This window comes from Schistocerca americana, chromosome 2 (assembly GCF_021461395.2).
Source record: "Schistocerca americana isolate TAMUIC-IGC-003095 chromosome 2, iqSchAmer2.1, whole genome shotgun sequence".
NCBI lineage: Eukaryota > Metazoa > Arthropoda > Insecta > Orthoptera > Acrididae > Schistocerca > Schistocerca americana.
Window position 1 is genome coordinate 691,209,927 of NC_060120.1, and position 21,465 is coordinate 691,231,391.

Below are 21,465 nucleotides of genomic sequence, written 5' to 3' on the forward strand. Positions count from 1 at the left end.
GTAGGGGGAAGTAATATATTCAATACCTCATCCAGAAATGCACCCTCTCGAAACCGCGATGCAGAGCGCCTCTCTTGCAGAGTCTGCCACATGAGTTTGCTAAACATCTCTGTAATGCTATCATGCTTACCAAATAACCCTGTGACGAAACGCGCGGCTCTTCTTTGGATCTTCTCTATCTCTTCTGTCAACCAGACCTGGTACGAATCCCACACTGATGAGCAATACTCAAGTATAGGTTGAATGAGTGTTTTGTAAGCCACCTCCTTTGTTGATGGATTACATTTTCTAAGGACTCTCCCAATGAATCTCAACCTGGCACCCGCCTTACCAACGATCAATTTTATATGATCATTCCACTTCAAAGCATTCCGTACACATACCCCCAGATATTTTACAGAAGTAACTGCTACCAGTGTTTGTTCTACTATCATATAATCATTCAATAAAGGATCCTTCCTTCTACGCATTCGCAATACATTACATTTGTCTATGTTAAGGGTCAGTTGCCACTCCGTGCACTAAGTGCCTATCTACTGCAGATCTTCCTGCATTTCGCTGCAGTTTTCTAATGCTGCAGCTTCTCTGTATACTATAGCATCATCCACAAAAAGCCGCATGGAACTTCCGACACAATCTACTAGGTCATTTATATATATTGTGAAAAGCAAAGGTCCCATAACACTCCCCCGTGGCACGCCAGAGGTTACTTTAATGTCTGTAGACGTCTCTCCATTGAGAAAAACATGCTGTGTTCTGTTTGCTAAAAACTCTTCAATCCAGCCACACAGCTGGTCTGATATTCTGTAGACTCTTACTTTGTTTATCAGGTGACAGTGTGGAACTGTATCGAACGCCTTCTGGAAGTCAAGGAAAATGGCATCTACCTGGGAGCTTGTATCTAATATTTTCTGGGTCTCATGAACAAATAAAGCGAGTTGGGTCTTGATCACTGTTTCCGGAATCCATGTTGACTCCTACAGAGTAGATTCTGGGTTTTCAGAAATGACATGATACGTGAGCAAAAAACATGTTCTAAAATTCTACAACAGATCAATTTCAGAGATATAGGCCTATAGTTTTGCGCACCTGCTCGACGACCCTTCTTGAAAACTGGGACTACCCATGCTCTTTTCTAATCATTTGAAACATTCCGTTCCTCTAGAGACTTGCGGTACACGACTGTTAGAAGAGGGGCAAGTTCTTTCGCGTACTCTGTGTAGAATCGAATTGGTATCCCGTCAGGTCCAGTGGACTTTCCTCTGTTGAGTGATTTCAGTTGTTTTTCTATTCCTTGGACACTTATTTCGATGTCAGCCAATTTTTCATTCATATGAGGATTTAGAGAAGGAACTGCAGTGCAGTCTTCCTCTGTGAAACAGCTTTGGAAAAAGTTGTTTAGTATTTCAGCTTTACGCGTGTCATCCTCCGTTTCAATGTCATTATCATCCCAGAGTGTCTGGATATGCTGTTTCGATCCACTTACTGATTTAACGTAAGACCAGAACATCTTAGGATTTTCTGTCAAGTCGGTACACAGAATTTTACTTTCAAATTCACTGAATGCTTCACGCATAGCCCTCCTTACGCTAACTTTGACATCATTTAGCTTCTCTTTGTCTGAGAGGTTTCGGCTGTGTTTAAATTTGCAGTGAAGCTCTCTTTGCTTTTGCAGTAATTTCCTAACTTTGTTGCTGAACTGTGGTGGGTTTTTCCAGTCCCTCGCAGTTTTACTCAGCACGTATCTGTCTGAAATGCATTTTACGATTGCCTTGAACTTTTTCCATAAACACTCAAAATTGTCAGTGTTGGAACAGAAATTTCCGTTTTGATCTGTTAGGTAGTCTGAAATCTGCCTCCTATTACTCTTGCTAAACAGATAAACCTTCCTCCTTTTTTTTATATTCCTATTTACTTCCATATTCAGGGATGCTGCAATGGCCTTATGATCACTGATTCCCTGTTCTGCACTTACAGAGTCGAAAGGTTCAGATCTGTTTGTTATCAGTAGGTCCAAGATGTTATCTCCACGAGTCGGTTCTCTGTCTAATTGCTTGAGGTAATTTTCGGATAGTGCACTCAGTATAATGTCACTCGATGCTCTGTCCCTACCACCTGTCCTAAACATCTGACAGTCAAAATACCATATTACAGTAATAAGAGGAGACAGTGACACAAGTAACAACACATTTCCACACAGTTGACACACAAATTTTCATTTATGAAAATTAGCACATTAATTTATAATATAACAAAACTCTTACTGGTGTGCTATTTAAACAACGAAATACAAGCTTATAAGACCCAAATAAATCAAAAAATATGTAACTCCAGCATAGATGAACAAGTCCACTATTTGAAATTTAATGTTTCTTGTGGACAGCCAGCTCTCACAAGTTAGTACATAATGAAGCTACAAAGGCTGCTGACTAGGTCTAAACGATGGGCGTTTGAAAAGCCCGTGCAAAAATAAAAACTACTTATGTGTCTGCGGTAAACCTTTTTTTATTTTTCGACATGGTCTCCTTTAAGACTTATTCACTTCATCCAATGCTGTTCTAATTTGTTGGTCCCTTCCGAATAATAGGAATTGTCCAAGTCTGCAAAATAGCTATTATTTGCTGCAATCACCTCCTTGTTTGAATAAAATCTTTATCTCGCCAGCCATTTCTTCAAATTGGGGAACAAATAGTAGTCCGAGGGAGCCACGTCTGAAGAATTGGGGGGATGTGAAACGAGTTGGAATCCTATTTCCATTAAATTTGCGACCACAACTGCTGAGGTGTGTGCTGGTGCACTGTCATGATGGAAAAGGACTTTTTGCAGTCCAACCGCGAGCGTTTTTCTTACAGCTCAGTTTTAAAACAGTTCAATAACAATCAATAATATTCACCTGTAATAGTTTTACCCTCTTCCAGATAGTCTATGAAGTTTATCCCTTGCGAATCCCAAAAGACAGTCTCCATAACCTTTCCGGCCGAAGGAATGGTCTTCGCCTTTTTTGATTCAGATTCTCCCTTGGTAACCCATTGTTTCGATTGTTGTTTGGTCTCAGGCATGATGAAACAATGCTTAAAGTCCTGTGGATTCTCCCTGAACAGCTGTAAACCATCCTTGCAACGCTTCACACGATTCCGTTTTTGGTCAAGCGTGAGCAATTGCGGAACCCATCTTGTGGATAGCTTTCTCGTGTCCAAATGTTTATGCAAAATATTATGTACCTGCTCATTTGAGATGCCCACAGCACTAGCAATCTCACACACCTTAACTCTTCTGTCATCCATCACCGTATCATGGATTTTATCAATGATTTCTGGAGTTGTAACCTCCACACGGTGACCAGAATGTTCGGGATCACTTGTGACCATATGGCCACTCCGAAAATTTTGAAACCATTTATAAACTATTCTACTCGAAGGTGCAGAGTCATCGTAATGTTTATCAAGCTTCTCTTTAGTCACCTGAGGCACTTTGCCTTTCATAAAGTAATGTTTAATCACAACACAAAATTCTTTTTCATCCATTTTTTGGCAATCACTCGACTTCCTTGATTCACACGAATGCCAAACACAAAGAAATAGACCAATATGACTGAAAGTTGGTGTGCATTCTTTCCAAAGATGCTACTAACTGAACATGACCTCGATACGTGCCTGCGGTGCCATTTCTCGGACTTTGCACGGACTTTTCAAACACCCCTCGTATATATACTGTGTAACATACGGTGGTTCCCCTAGTATAGCCAGGTTCTGTACTGTTGTCTCTCAGAAATACCTTCCATTTTATACACTGCTGGTCATTAAAACAGGAGTACCATGAAGAAGGCAAACAAAAAATGTCAAATTGGCATGAAGTATAGTGTATGCTTGGATATGCAAACAATTACCATTTCAGGATAGCCACACAAACTGACAGGTGTAACACCATCTATATTCTGTATACACTGAGGTGATAAAAATCATGTGATAGTGATGTGCACACATACAGCTGGCAGTACTCTCGTGTACACATGGTACAAAAGGGCAGTGCACACTGGCAGAGCTATCATTTATAATTGGGTGATTCATTTGAAAAGGCTTGCAACTTGCATGAAATAACAGCAGAAATCAATATGGGACATCGACAAACATACCCATTAGAACAGTGCAGCAAAATCTGGCATAAATGAGTTATGGCAGCAGGCAATTGACGCGAGTGCCTTCGCTAACAGCATGACATCGCCTGAAGCACCTCTCTTAGCCTCATAACTATATTGGTTGGACCCTAGATGACCAGAAAACTGTGGTCAGTACAGATGAGTCCCAATTTCAGTTGGTAAGAGCTGATGGCAGGGTTTGAGTGTGGCACAGACCACACAAAGCCATGGATCAATGTTGTCAACAAGACACTGTGCAAGATGGTGGTGGCTCCATAACAGTGTGGGCTGGGTTTGCATTGACTGGGCTGGGTCCTCTGGTCCACCTTAACTGATCATTGACTGGAAACAGTTATGTTTGGCTACTTGGAGAATGTTTGCAGCCTTTCATGGACTTCCTGTTCCAAAACAACGAAGGAATTTCGATGGATGAGAATGCTCCCTGTCTCTGGACCCTATGAATGACAAATTGCTGTGTCACAAAACCACATTTGTTTACGATTGGTTTGAAGAACGTTCTGGACAATTTGAGCTAACGATTTAGCAACCCAGATTGCTCAACGTGAATCCCATCAAAAATTTATGGAACATAATCAAGAGGTCAGTTCATGCACAATGTTCTGCACCAGCAACACTTTGTCAATTATGGAGGGATACAAAGGAAGCATGACTCAATTTCTGCATATGTCTTCCAATGACTTGCTTAGTCCATGTCATGTCACATTGCTGCACTACATTGGGCAAAGGGAGGTCTGACACTATATGAGGAGGTAGCACATGACTTTTGTCACCTCAGTTCATAAAGAAAGATTAGGCAGTCAGTTTCTCATTAAAATATGGAGGTTGTTGCTAGTCAAAGATCTGCACCTGATTTTACATAGTGCAAGTGTTGAGATTGAAATTCCTTGGGTACATTTCATAATGCTGAAATTAGCAGTCAAGCTTGGGGACGCAAACAGCACTATTAATTTCATGAAAAGTTCAGTTGCACTGCTAATCAGTATAAATGCCATGTATGTGACCGTGACATGAAACTGTCTAAGGTTCCTGGTTTCCTAAGAACCAGACTCAGGACCTTTACATCCTTTACATGTGGCACTGTAGAATAACTACATGTGGCGTTCTATTCGTCAAGGCACTAGGTTTGACAAATCAAAGTTAACTGTGAAAAATATTTTATTGATTTGTTAGGTTCTTGTTGAAAGTGTCATGTTTGGTTCACAAACCTGAAAGTCAGACAGACATTAAAACAGTTATAGACTGGTTTTCATGCTGTAGTGAAATTTGTCCTTGGTTTATTAAGAAACAAAAAAAGTGAGGAGGAGGGGGTGCATTCTTGAAACAAGTGAGTCTGAATTTGGCAAAAAGGGTGGGAGAGGGCATAATGATGTTGGACTCTCTGTGTGTGGGGTGGGGGGATTATTTGTAGTGGCAATCCTTACCCTAACATGGTATCTCATTAAGCAGAAAGTAGGAAAGCCACCACTATGTTTAACCTAATAAGGAAGTATATAGCCAGTGGGTCAACAATAATTTCAGATGGATGGCAGGCTTATTAAGGAGTAGATAAGGTTGGTTACAAGTATTTAGAAATCAATCACGCTATAGAACTTAGAAATAAAAACGGGGGGCCTTCACAAATACAATAGTGGGTATTGGGGGGGGGGGGGGGGGCGGAGAATAAAAAGCATTACAGAGCAAGGGAAGCAGTGAATGTCCCTACTACAGTCTCAGACAAATGGTTGGTTGGTTTAAAAGACGGGGGGGGGGGGGGGGGGGGGGGGAGAAGGGACCAAACTGCGAGGTCATCTGTCCCTTGTTCCTAAGGAAACAATACTGCAAGGGTGAAACTAAAACAATGACACTTACAACAAAAAACAGAATGAAAGGAAAAACCACAACAACGACTGAAGGGCAACAAACACTTTAATGGACAAAAGGGGACAAGAAAACCACAAAGACACATGAAACAGTTTACCACGGCTGGCTCACCACAAGCATAAAAACGAAAAGCCACCCACTCCGCAACACATTAAAACCTCCACTCTGAAAGCACTAGGGAGGAGGACACACAGGGACAAAGGACATGTGCTAAAACTTGGAGCAAATGATAAAACTCACCCCCACAAATAAAATGTAAAACTAAAGCTGCTGTTGAAGCATTGTCGCCCAACACCAAAGGTAGGGTGCTGGGAAAGTTAAAAGTCCGCCACAGAGCAGCTAAAAGTGGGCAGTCCAGCAAGAGATGGACAACCAGCTTTCGTCAGCCACAGCGACACCGAGGCAGGTCCTCACGACGGAGGAGATAACCATGCGTCAGCCACGTATGGCCAATGCAGAGCCGACAGAACCACAGAGTCCCTGTGAGAGGCACACATGGAGGTCTTCCACACATTCATAGTTTCCTTAATGGCACACAGCTTGTTGTGCGTACTGAGGTTATGCATTCCGTCTCCCTAAGCCGCAAAACAGTGCGGTGTAATGCTGTATGCAGGTCAGTTTCAGAGATGCCAATCTCCATACGTGGCTTCCACGTAGCCTGTTTGGCCAGCCTGTCGGCAAGTTCGTTACCTGGGATTCCAACATGACCTGGGGTCTAGACAAACACCACTAAATGACTGGACTGTTCCTGTGCATAGACGGACTCCTGGATGGTTGCTATCCAAAGATGATGAGGGTAGCACTGGTCACAGCTTGTAGGCTGCTCAAGGAGTCAGTACACCGGAGAAATGACTCACCTGGGCATGACCAAATGTGCTCAAGAGCACGAGATATGGCCACCAACTCTGCAGTGAAAATACTGCAGCCATCTGGTAAGGAGTGCTGTTCTATATGTCCTCCATGAACATAGGCAAAGCCAACATGACCATCAGCCATCGGTGTAAACCACTTAATGGCCTCAGTACATGTCGAGAATTGATAGGAAGTGACAGTGGAGAGTTGCGGGGTTAACTGAGTCCTTAGGGCCATGTGTAAGGTCCAGGCAAAGCCACGGCCTAGGTGTACACCATGGAGGTGTTCGTGAATGAACCTCAAGTATAGCTGGTAAAGGCAAGGATGCCTGTTCGAAGAGAAGGGATCGCACATGAACTGCAATTTCAAGCCTTGACCTGGGCCGCCAATGAGGGAGATGAATTGCCATGGGCGGGAAAAGGAGATGGTAATTCGGATGTGCAGGAGAACTACTAACATGTGCAATGTAACTGGAGAGCAATTGCACACGCCTAACCTGCAATGGAGGGGCTCCGGCCTCCACCAGGACGCTGGTCACCGGAATCGTCCTAAAAGCTCCTGTTGCTAGGCGAATGCCACAGTGGTGCACTGGGTCGAGTAAACACAATGCTGAGGGTGCCACCGAACCATAAACCACACTCCCATAGTCAAGACGAGATTGAACAAGGGCTCTGTAGAGCTGCTGCAGCATAGAGTGATCTGCACCTCAGTTGGTGTTACTCAGCAGCAGAGGGCACTGAGGTGCTACCAGCATTTCAACATAAGCTGGCGGAGGTGAGGAAGCCAAGCCAAACGGGCATCAAAAACCAGTCCTCAGAATCAATGCGTCTCCACTACAGTGAGTGGATCATCATTAAGATAAAGTTCTGGTTTCAGATGAATGGTACGACGCAGACAGGAGTGCATAACACACGACTTTGTGACTGAAAACTGGAAACCATGGGCTAGAGCCCATGACTGCACCTTGTGCGTGACTCCCTGCAGGTGCCGTTCAGCAACATCAGTACTTGTGGAGCAGTATGAAATGCGGAAGTCATCTGCATATAGAGAAGGTGAGACGGACAGCCCCTACAGTTGCTGCTTAATGGCCACTAAAAATAGAGATACACTCAATACGGAGTCCTGCAGGACCCCATTCTCCTGGATATGGGGGGAACTATGGGAGGCACCAACTTGGAGATGGAAAGCACAAAGCGACAGGAAACTATGGATAAAAATCGGGAGCGGGTCTCAGAGACCCCACTCGTATAATGTGGCAAGGATACGATGTTGCCAGGTTGTGTCATGTGATTTTCGCAAATAAAAAAAGACGGCAACCAGGTGCCAGCATCTGGAAAAGGCTGTTCGGATGGCAGACTTGAGAGACACTAAATGACCAGTGGAAGAGTGACCCTGGCGGAAGCTGTCCTGCCATGGAGCCAGTAGGCCATGTGACTCCAGGACCCAACCCAACCACCGACACACCATACATTCCAGCAGCTTACAAAAATGTTGGTGAGGCTGATGGGCCAATAGCTATCCACATCAAGCAGGTTTTTACCAGGTTTGAGCACTGGAATGATGGTGCTCTGCCGCCATTGCAACAGAAAGATGCCATCGCACCAGATCCAGGTCTATATCCATTGTGTCTGAGGGTCCGGCGAGCTCATCCCCAGACGCAGAGCTTGTAGGTAGCAGTGGTGTGGGTGCCACCGGAGTTTCCTTGGTCTTAGCTCATCTTTTTGGACTTTTTTCGCTGCTCCTTGGGTTTCTCTCATTGGGAGGGCTTCACTGATTCAGTCTCCGGGGCTGAGGAGGATCGTGAAGCCCTATGACCAGCTGCTTTTGGGCACTTCAGCCACTGGCAGGTGTCATCTTTCCCACTAGCAGAAACTTGGGAAGGGAGTGAGCCAAAGGATCCCTTCCTGGCGAGAGGAGCCCCGAAGAAGACTTACGCTTCTCTGGCTCGGAAGTGGGGACTGGTGTCCCCGATGGTTGGGAAGCAGTGCTCCCGACGTAGGTGGTGCGGGAGCAATGGGCAGGTGTAGCCTTCTGGCTCTGAGAGCTGACTGGAATTTGCAGAACTGATGGGGCTAAAACTGTTCTTGTAGCGGCGGCGTATGAGGAGGTCATAGCCACAGGATGTAGGCACTCATATTTTCTCTTAGCCTCAGTGTACGTCAGTCCGTCCAGGGAGGTGGGGCACACTGAGTATTGGGATGTGATGGATGTCCACAATCTCGACATGTGACACTGGAAGTACGGCGGGAAGACATACGGCCAAACTTCCAGCACTTAAAGCACCACATCGGGGGAGGGACATCACAGTGGTAGCCCATCACCTTGACCTTCTTGGGCAAGGTGTCACCCTTAAAGGTCAAGATGAAGGCACCAGTGGCAACCTGATTACCCTCGGACTCAGATGGACGTGCTGCATGAAATGAACACCTCACTGCTCTAAATTGGCATGCAGCTCATCATCAGACTGCAAAAGAAGGTCTCTGTGGAATATAATACCCTGGACTATATTTAAGCTCTTATGTGGCGTGATGGTAACAGAAACAACCCCCCAGCTGGTTCCAAGTGAGTAACACTGGGCAGAGGATGCTGTTTTTATCAAGACTGACCCCAAGAGCATTTTCGAAAAGCCCTCCACCTCCCAAAACTTGTCCTCTAAATGCTCTACAAAAAACTGTGGCTTCATCAAAACAAAGAAGTTCCCATAAGTTCCCATACATACGAGGTACTGGGGTGAATAAGGTACGCTGCCATCCTTAGCCTGGCATTCCTCCCATGGTGTGGCCAGGGAGGGGAATGATTTAGATTTGTACTTTCTTGCATTGTACTGAGACTTGGAACGCTTAGAGACTGCTGGTGCCTGATCACCAGCAAGTGATGAAATGATACGCTTCATCATGCATCATCTGCCCTGATGCCACCCACTCTGACCAGGGGCACTCCCCACAGGTGCCACCCAGCTGCAGCAAAAGCTACCTGGCAGGATGGCCTTTGCTGAGAGTCCTGATGCCCCAGGGTGACGGTCATCTACCCCTTGGCATACGTGGGGAGTTAACAGCACAGGCATCAGCAGAGAGATCCCTGTGTTGTCAGGGGGCTACAACCAACAGGGTACATGGTGGCCCCACCACAAAGGACTGGCTACCATGCTGGATATGAGGTGCAAAAAAGTCCATGGTCATCGTTGGCGCAGAAAGCAACACTGCATAGTGCATGCTGGAAAATGCACCCAGGAAGGTGTCCTCGCCCAAGAGATGGAGAATGAGCTGGACTGCAATGTGACAACAAGAAAGTGGGCTGAAGATCTCAAGGCACAATGCACCACGTAAGGCGCCCTTCCCCAAGCTCTTCGGGAAAATTTTGAGAAATGGAGGTAAAACCCTACAGGGGACCATGATTTTTTTGAAAAGACTGAGCAAAATTTATGTTCCAGAAAGTGAAAGTTGTGTTTTTATTCTGAAATGTTAGTGGCTAGTTTTCGTAAAATTCTGTTTTATTTCCATTTATTTTATTTTTGTAATCAATTTCACTCTTCGTTTTGTTCCTTTCTCGATTAACGTTTGGCTTTGAAACATTAGCAATCTTTTTGTTTAAATAGTTTCATAGTTAGCTTTGATTTGCTGCATGTGACCTTATTGCAAATAGTCAGTTTCTACTGATAAATACAGCTGTATGTCCTATTATTGTAATTTTTATTTGCATCCTAGTTTTTCTGCTCAATAGTTTTGAGCTGTTGTGTTTAGCTGCCTGAGTTTCTTTTACTTAAATACGGAATAACAGATAACAGATTAACTTACCCATCACCCAACTTGGGTCTGAGAACATAAGAATAGGCTATGTCATTACTGAGAAATGTATGATAAGATTCTTGTATCTGAACTTGGGTATTGCTATCTCCCCTTGAGTTATATAATTAAAGTGTAATTTCCGATATTAACTTTGATTTCTCTACAATAAATATTTTTTTTAGTTCATACTGTGCATCTTTATCTCTACTACAGCTATAGAGTTCCTTTTTACGATTCTCAATGCAGTTTCTTTACAACAGATAGTAACAGTGCTTCTTGTCACTGAAGTTTTGATTTATTCATCTGAAGTACATATTTTCATAAGTGCAAATCGCAATCTCCTCGTGACCTATACAGCTAAAACGTATTTTCTGATACTGCCCTGATTTTTTATGATAAATATACATTTTGTAATTTCTTACTGTATGTCTTACCTGACATACATTTTGATTTACTACTGAATAGTGCATACATTCGGAACTCTGTTTTGCAACCTACCTTTGACCTATGCAGCTAAAGTGTGTTCTCCTATACTACGAAGGTGGATCCACAAGTCTTTGCCCTTTTTAACCCAAATTACAGCTGTAAATGCAATTTAACATACCCATTTTCAGTAATGGACTTTTTGTGGACAGATCCGACTTTATCTGCTGGTAGCTAAATGGCACTGACCTGTTGTCAGTTGCTGAAGATGCCGGTTGTGCTTCCCGTGTCCACTGACTACAAGCAACGTAATGCACTTTATTTCTATGGGGCATGTGATGAACATCCATTAAAATCCACAGGAAATCCATCCGACATATGAGGAAAAATGTCTTGCATTGAGATGTGCAAGCTGCACGTGTTTTGAGTTCGCAATAGTCCGTGACGACTTGTGTGACAGTGAGTATTCAAGGAGGCTGTGCATGTCACTAAATGACAATATCTCCCCCCATGGGTGCAGTTGTGAAACTGGATTGGCATGTGCACCTCCAGGGCATTTCCCGGGACCTTGACATTTCATACGGGATGTTTACAACATCATCTTACAGGTCCTTGGGTACTGGAAGGTTTCATGTTGGTGAGTGCCTAAGTATGAATGACATCATGAAAGGCAAGCAAATGACTGCTTCACTGAATCATCTGCAATGGTATACTGAGCACGGCGACAAGTTTCCTGTACTGCACTGTTACTGATGATAAAACATGGATACTGTATTTCACATTGGAAACAAAGCAGCAGAGCCTATGACAAAAAAATTCTGTTCAGACTCATGTAAGTGGGAAAGTGATGTCAAGTCTACTGGGATCACTGTGGACTGCTCTTGCTGGATTCCATGCCACTGGGTGCAACTATCAATGCAGACAGTTATTGTTCCATACTACTGCATCTATGAGCTTCTACCAGGAAGAAGTACTGATGGATTCTTGATGGGAACAATGTGATTATTCTCCATGACAATTTGAGGCCACATGTAGCAATTTGAACTACCGACAAGCTCCGGTATTTAACAGATAGGCTCTATACCATCCACCATACAATCTGGACCTCACCCCGAGTGAGTTCCATGTTTCTAATCTGCATTTAGTGCTGCAATGGGGCAAATGTCTTAATTGATGAGAACCTGTATGTACCTTATTTCGGCTAAAAAACTTGGAGCAGAACTTTCCGATTTGCCCTCACAGCTACCATTCGTTTACAACACATATTTACATTATTTATTTCAGTTCATACTGTGTGCTGTGATGTCCCTTACCACTGTACACTATTTTTATGATAATTTTATTTCTTTCCTAGAAATACCTCTTACTTACATGTGATTGATTGTATGATTTGTAATCTTAAGTATTTGTTTCACACTGTGGTAAATTTCTGTAATTGAAACTCTCTGCATTTATTACGTTTGAAAAAATTGTCATTCACATGATATAGATGCCATGTTGTTTATGAAGTTTGTAGTATGCTTCATACGTCACTGTTCAAGCTAAGTACTGAATATTCATCTTTACCCTTCAGATCAAAGAAATGAGAACTATTTGAAAGCAGAAAGCAACATGTAATTTTTGACAAGCTTATGAATGTAATGATTTCATACAATAAGGTCTAAGATAGGTAATGTTACACAAAAGTTTCCCTTTTAGCATATGGATGGGTCCACTTCAGGCTACTGAATATCATTTTTAATGTGTGCAATGACACTGTAGTTTGATTAAATTTACTTATTGACATTTTGCATCTTGAAACTGAGTTCCTCTTATCACAGCTCTCACTGTCACAGCCAAAATGTACGTGGTCACAATATAGCACTAATTCTTTTCAAGTGTTTAAGTATTCTGGTGAACATCCACAATCCATTATTGCATCTTCAAACAATTACACTTCTGCTAGTTTCACCTAGTTCTACAGTACTTCAATTGCTTCAAAAAAAATTAAATTATTGTCCAGCACAGTATACCTTCAAAAATTAAAGATAGCACCCAATATGCTCCAGAGAATATGATTCGATACCATTTTAAGTATACAGTTGTCAACCTTTTATGATTTTAACCCACAATAATTTTGGCAGTCAAGTGTACCTGTCCACTTTCAGTTATTTCCAACTAACGTTCTCATGAGTAAAGTATGCCTCCTGTGCTTTAATTCACATTAGACTTTTTTAGCATCCACTTATATTCACTGAAATGCACAGGGTGTCTACACCGAAATACCCAATTTTTGAGATGGTTTAAAAATAGTAAATATTTATTTTTTTCAGGTCTGGCTTGTCTATTGTGTGCAGCAGGACTTAGAGTTGGTGCTTAAATTTTGTCGACATTTGATGCGTTTTCATTGCTTATTTGTTGTCCATCCACACAAAAATGGCATCAGTTCAGGAGAAGGCACAGACCGTGCTTTTATATGTCACTTTAAATTCACTGTTTTGCTCATCCTGTTTACAAAAAAGTAACACTAAGATACAAGAGACTAAAATCATAGTAGGAAAAGTTGACAATGTCTACCAAATGTTCCAACAAAGTTTACGCTGATCAATTTGTTAGGTTTGACAGGAATTCCAGATGCCATGTGCAACTATTTACAAGGTCCACAAAAAGCAGCTGTGTCTGTATCCATACAAGGTGCAGATTCTGCAGGCCATTAAGTCTGATGACAAGCAATGGTGATATGGATTTGCCACGAGCAATGTTTTCTGATGAGACCACGTTCATTGTATCTGGATCAGTGAATACACAAAGTTACGTATGGGGGCCAGAGAATCCACACTATATCAGGGGAAAGGCGCAAGACAGCCTGAAAGCGAATATTTGGTGTGGTCTCATATGCAACAAGTTAATTGGAGCATTCGTCTTTGCTGCAAGACTTACAGGAATAGCATAACTAGAGATGTTGCAGAAATGTTTGCTTTTCCTCAGACTGAAGACCTGTGAAATTTTGGCTTCAACAAGATGCTCCACCTCACCTCACTGGTGGAAATTCAGAAAACACTGAACTGGACATAGGATTGGACAAGATGGACCTGTGGATTGCCCTTTACATTCTCCTGACATCACTCCCTCCCCTGTGGTTAGGTGAAGGTTAGTGTGTTAACCATTTGAAACTGAGGTTCTACTGAGCTGCAGTCAAGAAGAGAGTGGGGCAGTGCTGTAGCCTATCCCCTTCAGTCTCTACATCGGGCAAGCAGTAAAGGAAATAAGGATAAATCTGAAAAGGGAATTCTTCAGAGTAACGAAAAAAAGGAAGGAAGGAAGATTAGGGTTTTACATACCATCGGCAAAGACATTATAATAAATGTAGCAAACTCTCAGATTGCGGAAACACGGAAGCGTGCGATCCCACCCGTCCGCTTTGACCCATGACATCACAAATATGGCGGAAACAACCATAAACGACAATTCCAATATGGCGGATATAAAATCATTGCATACGTATCATAAAGACGAAAATACATCGAAAAACACACACACACACACACACATTTCACAAAAAGCCTAATGACTCTAATGGGACAAGCGTGGGAAATGGGGGGTTTTTGGGTGGGGAGAAACTAAATATAAACAAATTTAGCCACCCACCCCCATACAAAACCACGCAAAACGACGAAAAAAATCGACATCACAAAACTCACCAAATACCACAAAACACAATATTATCTGGAATCGGACACTTCCTTTGACCTATATAGATCTACAGCAGCTCCCGATCCCATAAATTGGGATCGAACACTTCCCTTGACCTAAGTAGTCCAACAGCAGCTGCCGATCCCATCTCCCAATACAAAAATCAAAATGCACCGCCAAACATTACGAACAAACACTTCCCTTGACCTACACAGATCTACAGCAGCTCCCGATCCCATAAATTGGGATCGAACACTTCCCTTGACCTATATAGCTCAACAGCAACTCCCGATTCCATCTCCCAATACAAAAATCAAAATGCACCGCCAAACATTACGAACAAACACTGCCCTTGACCTACACAGATCTACAGCAGCTCCCGATCCCATAAATTAGGATCGACCACTACCCTTGACCTATGTAACTCAAAAACATCTCCCAATAACAATACCAACCTTCACAGCCACAAATGTCAATGAATCACTTCCCTACACCCCAATACACAACACGTACGCCAAAAACAAAAAAATGAGAACTTACCACAAGAAAGTTCCAGCCCAACAAACTAGATTGGCCACCACAATCACACACAAATGCACATGCAAAAAAAAAAAACACACACACACACACACACACACACACACACACACACACACACACACACACAAACAAACCAACGAAAAAATACTAAACCAAAAGAAAAACCCAACCCACTCACACCTCAACCCCCCCCCCCCCCCGACCCCAAAATAAAAAACACACAAACAAAAATCAAATTCAACATAAAAAAATCTCAATCACACACTACAACTCAACAAAAACTTCAACAAAATAGATCCTCCACAACTAAAACAAAAAACTAACTCACTCCCCCTCTCCCCCCCCCCTTAACAAATACTATACAACAAAATAAACCACCATACATTTTACCCACAGCCCTTAAGAAAACCCGAACAATACAACAGCCCTCTGGGACACCCTTCCGCCACCAGTACTCATCTAAATGAGACTGAAGGTTGGAAGAGTGCCTCTTTCCCCTCCCAAGAACTGACTTAACCGCCCCCCACATCCCCTCTATTGTATTAGTACAAGCCCCAGTCTCATAATTCTTAAGCTCTAAACTATGGTTCACTACTAAATGATTAAATCCCCTCTCACCCAACCCCCTATAAGAAGAAAAAGCATCAGAAACTATTGTGGACCCCAGCTCTATATATTCCTCAATTAACCCCACCAATTCAGCCTTGAACCTCCCTTCCACAACCCTAAAAACATATTTCGAACCCCCACCCCCCCGGAACAACAGCCCCCCACACCCAAAGACCAGCCACAGACTTCCCACTCCCATACTTCCTTTTCCCAAACTGTGACTCGTCCACCTCCACAACAACCCCATGCCCCCCCCCCCAACTTACCCCTGTACTTAATAAATTCCGAACACACTTCACGACAAAAGGAATACCAATCTAAAACGCTACTCTCACTCACACCAGTGTCATGCGCGCAAAAACTCTGTGGGGATCGATAACAAAATAATATGTAACAAGCACAATCTCGCGCATGCCCAACCTAGACTTCTCGAACCAGGTACCGCGGCGCATGGAACGCCATATATCGTCTTTGCGGCAGCGCCACATATAACCGTCCCTGGTCCGAGAGGCCGGAACTTTAACCAATTTCATTGGTTCACGGCACACACCGCACTTCACCACCTCGGCAATTAAGCCGAAAAGCTGTAGGAACTTAATCAGCGCTAAAGCTGTGTCCCCCATCATAGCCCTCAACCGAGAACTGTTGATCTTGTCTTTCATATCCATTCCTGAACAAAAAACCACAACCGATTAAACTTAATAACAAAACCACCCGACGTACAGCCATCATCACTACATTAACCTTCACACAAAACCGTTAACTCACTGATACAAATTCCACTTCAAAAATACGCAACCAGCACTTGCCACAGAGCAACATCAAACTGAGCCCAATACACCAAACAAACAAAAACCCTGAACATACCACCAGAGGGCACAACAAACCACAACACGACGACATCTACAAATACGCCACACTCACAAACCAAACTCCGCGCCGTAATGACGTCACACACCACAACACCCTTAGGTCACAGGTCAAAGCCGACACGTGAGATTGGACGCTTCTGTCGACCCCAGATTGCAAAAGGATGGGAAAGTACATTGGCCTTGCCCCATTCAAAGGAACTGTCTTGACACTTGCCTGAAACTATTTAGGGGAATCACAGAAAGCCTAAATTAGGATCACCAGACACAGATTTGAACCATCGTCCTTCTGTTTGCAAGTCCAGTATGCTAACCACTGCACCATTTAGTCAGTTTCAGCATAAAGAAATAAAAATTTTCACTGCAGCCAATGGAAATTCTGGCAGAGATGGCACAGGATCTGGAAGAGCAGCTGTATGGATTGGTTAAGATCTTGAAAAGAGATTACAAGATGAGAATCAACACAAGTAAAATAAGGAATGGACTATTGTAACAGTCAGGTGATGCTGAAGATTAGACAGTTCAATCTGGACAATAAGGACACTGCTTGGGAGCTTGACATTTCATATGGGGGTGTTTACAACATTGCTCACGGTCTGTGAGTGTGCTATAAGATTTCATGTTGGTGGGTACTTAAGCAGCTGCACAACATAATGACAGGCAAGCAAATGATTGCTTCACTGAATCATCCACAATGGTAAGCCAAGGAGGCCAACAGTTTCCGGACCATACTGTTACTGGCGATGAAATGTGGAGAGTGCTTTGCATGCCAAAATCAAAGTAGACGAACCTATTAAATATTGGGGAGAAAGCACAGAACGGAATCAACTCATTTGATACATCCCTAGGCATAAAGCAATCTTCTTTAATATGTAATGCAGCTCAGCGGATGCACACTGAAGTACTAGTTTCTATATAACGCAAATTGCATTAAATATGAAGTGAAAGTACATGTTAGGGTGTGCTACTGATTAAACGGGTCTAGTTTAGCAGGGGATACAACCCGTCAGCGTTGACCAATGACGTCAGAATTGGCCAGAGAGCATGTATTACAAAGATGAAAGAGCCGAGAAGAATGTTCAGAAACAAAGGAATGCAAGAGAGAAAAACTGTACTTTACATATATAAGGGCCAGAAGCATTTTCACGTTAATGATATCGCGTGTTTGTATCTTAGTATTTCTCCGCAAAATACAATGGAAAGAAATGAATGAAATATGTTACTAGCAAAGAATACATCACGTTACATGTATGTCAGTCGTATCTCGAAACTCTTTAGAACTGTATTGCTTAAGTGCAGTACGGGATACAAGTAATGATAATTGTAATAATAATACTTATTATTATTATTATTATTATTATTATTATTATTATTATTATTTGTATCCCGTACTGCACTTAAGCAATAAAGTTCAGCGGATGTCGATTTCTTAGTTTCAACTAGCATTGCTGTCCTATTGTTCACTTGAACTATGTATCCCCTGCTTCACTAAACTGTAAATGAAACACCGGATACAAATTAAAAGCTCACTCGAAGTGTGTTGCTTAAGTACAGTATGGAATACGAGTTTGTCTTAACTCGATTTCTTCGGTTTCACTAGCATTAGGCCTACTGTCCTGTTCTTCACTTGAACGATGTATGCTCCGCTTCAGTAAACTGTTAAGTGTAACACGGGATACAAATTGTAGATGTGTTGTTTATTTCATCTCCGCTATTACTAACAGTCCTTTCTTACGTACATATCAGTACTACTGACGACAGAAGGACCTACGTATGTAATATATGTATACCAGTCTTCCGTTGACCTCTATATATGTACACTGGTAACGAAAATATGGAGATAGACGTAAGTTACATTTGCAACCTGTACCACAACTGAACTACACGGAGACAAGACGACGACACATGTAGAATTTGTAACCCGTACTTCTCTATGGGCTACAGTTTTCTTGTTGCCTTGGACGCAAATAGTATCCCATTCGTTACTTGAGCTATACAGCTATATGCAAAATTTGTATCTTGTTCGCCAATTGACATATATAGTGTCGGTGTAAAGGCAAAGTGAAGGATGGGATACAAATTTTAGTTGTGTCGTCAGTGTAAAGGCGAAGTGAAGGACGGGATACAAATTTTAGTCGTGTCGTGAGTGTAAAGGCGAAGTGAGGGGCGGGATGCAAATTTCAGTTGTGACAGGGGTTTCGCCTGTGATATAGTAAGCACACATTCGAAAATGTCGTACTGATATTGGTGCTGGGAAACGAAAGAATATCGACAGCTGAGAAATTTCTATTACGTAATGTCAAAATAGTGAAATACAGTGAAAGAAGCAAATGGAAACGTGAACTTACCACACGGAAATATCGAGGAATAACCAAAGCTCGCCTAGACAGACAGTAACGAAAATTACATACCCACAAACAGACAAATCCATTCCTATAAACGAAAATAGGACAGTATAAATTGCTCTACAATAACAAACTAATACTCCAAATTACCTCAATATCATTGCGAATAATTTTAATGTGCAATGATAGCGCTTATCCGGAACACAGAACTGTTTTATTATCTATGCCTCGAAGTGAAGACATTACTATCTATTACTAATGTATGACGTCATTGGTCAAAGCCGACGGGTTGTATACCCTGCTTCAGTAGACCCGATTAAACTGTTACAACTACAATGATTTTGCATTTGTTAGCTTTACCAACTTCCAAGGAAATTATCATCTTATAATAAGGGGACTGACGACCTCAGATGTTAAGTCCCATAGTACTCGGAGCCATTTGAGCCATCTTATAATATGTTACAGTTCAGTCTGTAGCCTCAGCCAGGTCTATGAGTGCAGGGGAAGGGGGTAAAATAGTAAGCACAAAGAACTTCAGCTGCTATATAACACGAAGCAAGAAATTAGGAATCCCTTACAACTTAAATTACAGTTAAAAAGATGCCTTGCTAGTCACTCGGTCTAAAAATTATTTGATTATCTAAATTCAATGTCAGCTGCATTACAAGGTTAAAAATTCTTTAACTGGAACCCTTATTGTTATAGATGAAGGTAACTATTTCCTCCGAAAAAGGCAATCTAATCCAGTAAATATTAATAAACAGAAGATAAGCAGTTGCTGTTTAATATAAGTAGGTCAGCTACAGCAGCCTTTTTTCCCAAAATCGTAATACCTTGCCATTACATTTAAGTACAGCAAGAACAAAGAATATTGAAAAACAGAGATGGATATTGTAAATATGGTGCCTGGGTTAAATTTTTAAGAACTGCATGTACTTTCTTAATGTCCAATGTCAAATATTGCTGAAGGTTCTTAATTTTGATGGGCTAGACAATGCCAAAACAGGTTTAATGATTCTTATATAAGTGAACCAAAATTTGCACTCTGCTGAATAAATTGCCATTTTCAGATTAAAAGTTACTCAATTTATACATAATAGACGTATATGATAAGCTCTAAAATGGGTCAGATCAGCTTGTCAGCAACAAAGATTTCAGCAAGGGAACCACTATGACATTCTAGACCACTTCAGGGGATGAAAGCTGTGCAGACATCACACAATACATTTGGGCGACGGCTGTAATGAAATCAGTTTTGACACACAATGCATGTGGTAGTTGCTATGGAAATTCGTTCAAGTTTGCATTGTAACTTCCCCTAACAATTTTGTGGAGAATGCAAAAGTACTTAGTTCTCACCATCTGCTTCCGAAGTGCTCCCCTGAAGACGTAGTACACTCTCGTTCATGTTAATGCTTAATTCACCACGTCTCATGATACCAACAACGAAATCATATGTGAAACCTGGATGAGCTGCTTCAACCTTGGAAAGAGCAGCACGAAGAGTTTGTGAAGCTCCCACATCACGTCGCTCTAACTGTAAAACACAGCAATTTATCAGTACGATACTAACAAAATAGCACCAACCACTGTGGTTCGTTCTTTCGTATAATTCTGTACGAAATGACTGCAATCAACTTTACCTGGGACAAAATGGGGCGTATTAAAACTGGCAAAACAAGAGAAGTAACTGGTGTCTCATCTCCCATGGTCATCGTTCTAGCAATCGTATGGCTGCAACCACTTGTTTAAACACTAGGACAAACAACAAACCCACAAATAAACTTTAAAATCACTTCCTTGTTCCTCAGTTTTAGTTGACACTTGTCAGATATTACAGCCTATCGATTTATTTAAATCGAAAGAAATGACTATCGACTTTGTAACAGCTTGGTGTGATCGAATAACGACACGAGGGTGCGATTATCACAGAATACAAAGAGTTACTACTACCATAGGCTATGTTAGACTGTGCTACTACTTTTATTGCCAATGATAATTATTTTTATATGTTTCCTAAAAGCAAAATTAATCCAAGTAATTTTTCCATTCACCATGGCCGCTTATTTTAAGAACATGGTGTGGTTTGATTTTCCATTTCGAGTACAGTACTATGGTTTTTACTTTAATTTTCAGTAAAGCGATCACAGTCTGAATTAAAATGCAAGTTCCATTTCATTAAATTGAAGGTACGTCTACAACAAACCCACAAATAAACTTTAAAATCACTTCCTTGTTCCTCAGTTTTAGTTGAAACTTGTCAGATATTACGGCCTATCGATTTATTTGAATCGAAAGAAATGACTATCTACCTGCGCAAATTTCTGTGCAAGCAAAGGGTCACTGCAAATATG

At 42.0% G+C, this 21,465-nt stretch overlaps 1 protein-coding gene across 1 annotated transcript in view; it reads right to left on the reverse strand.

The window, feature by feature from the left end:
* Nucleotides 1-20,959, reverse strand: part of LOC124595150 (programmed cell death protein 10) — a 40,439-nt gene extending 19,480 nt beyond the window's left edge. Inside the window, exons 1-2 of the mRNA XM_047133754.1 lie at nucleotides 20,755-20,959; nucleotides 20,471-20,648 (exon numbers count right to left, since the gene is read on the reverse strand). Coding sequence (XP_046989710.1) covers nucleotides 20,471-20,648; nucleotides 20,755-20,826 — 250 coding nt within the window. The 5' untranslated portion in view covers nucleotides 20,827-20,959. The remainder of the gene's footprint in view (nucleotides 1-20,470; nucleotides 20,649-20,754) is intronic.
* Between the last annotated feature and the right edge of the window lie 506 nt (nucleotides 20,960-21,465).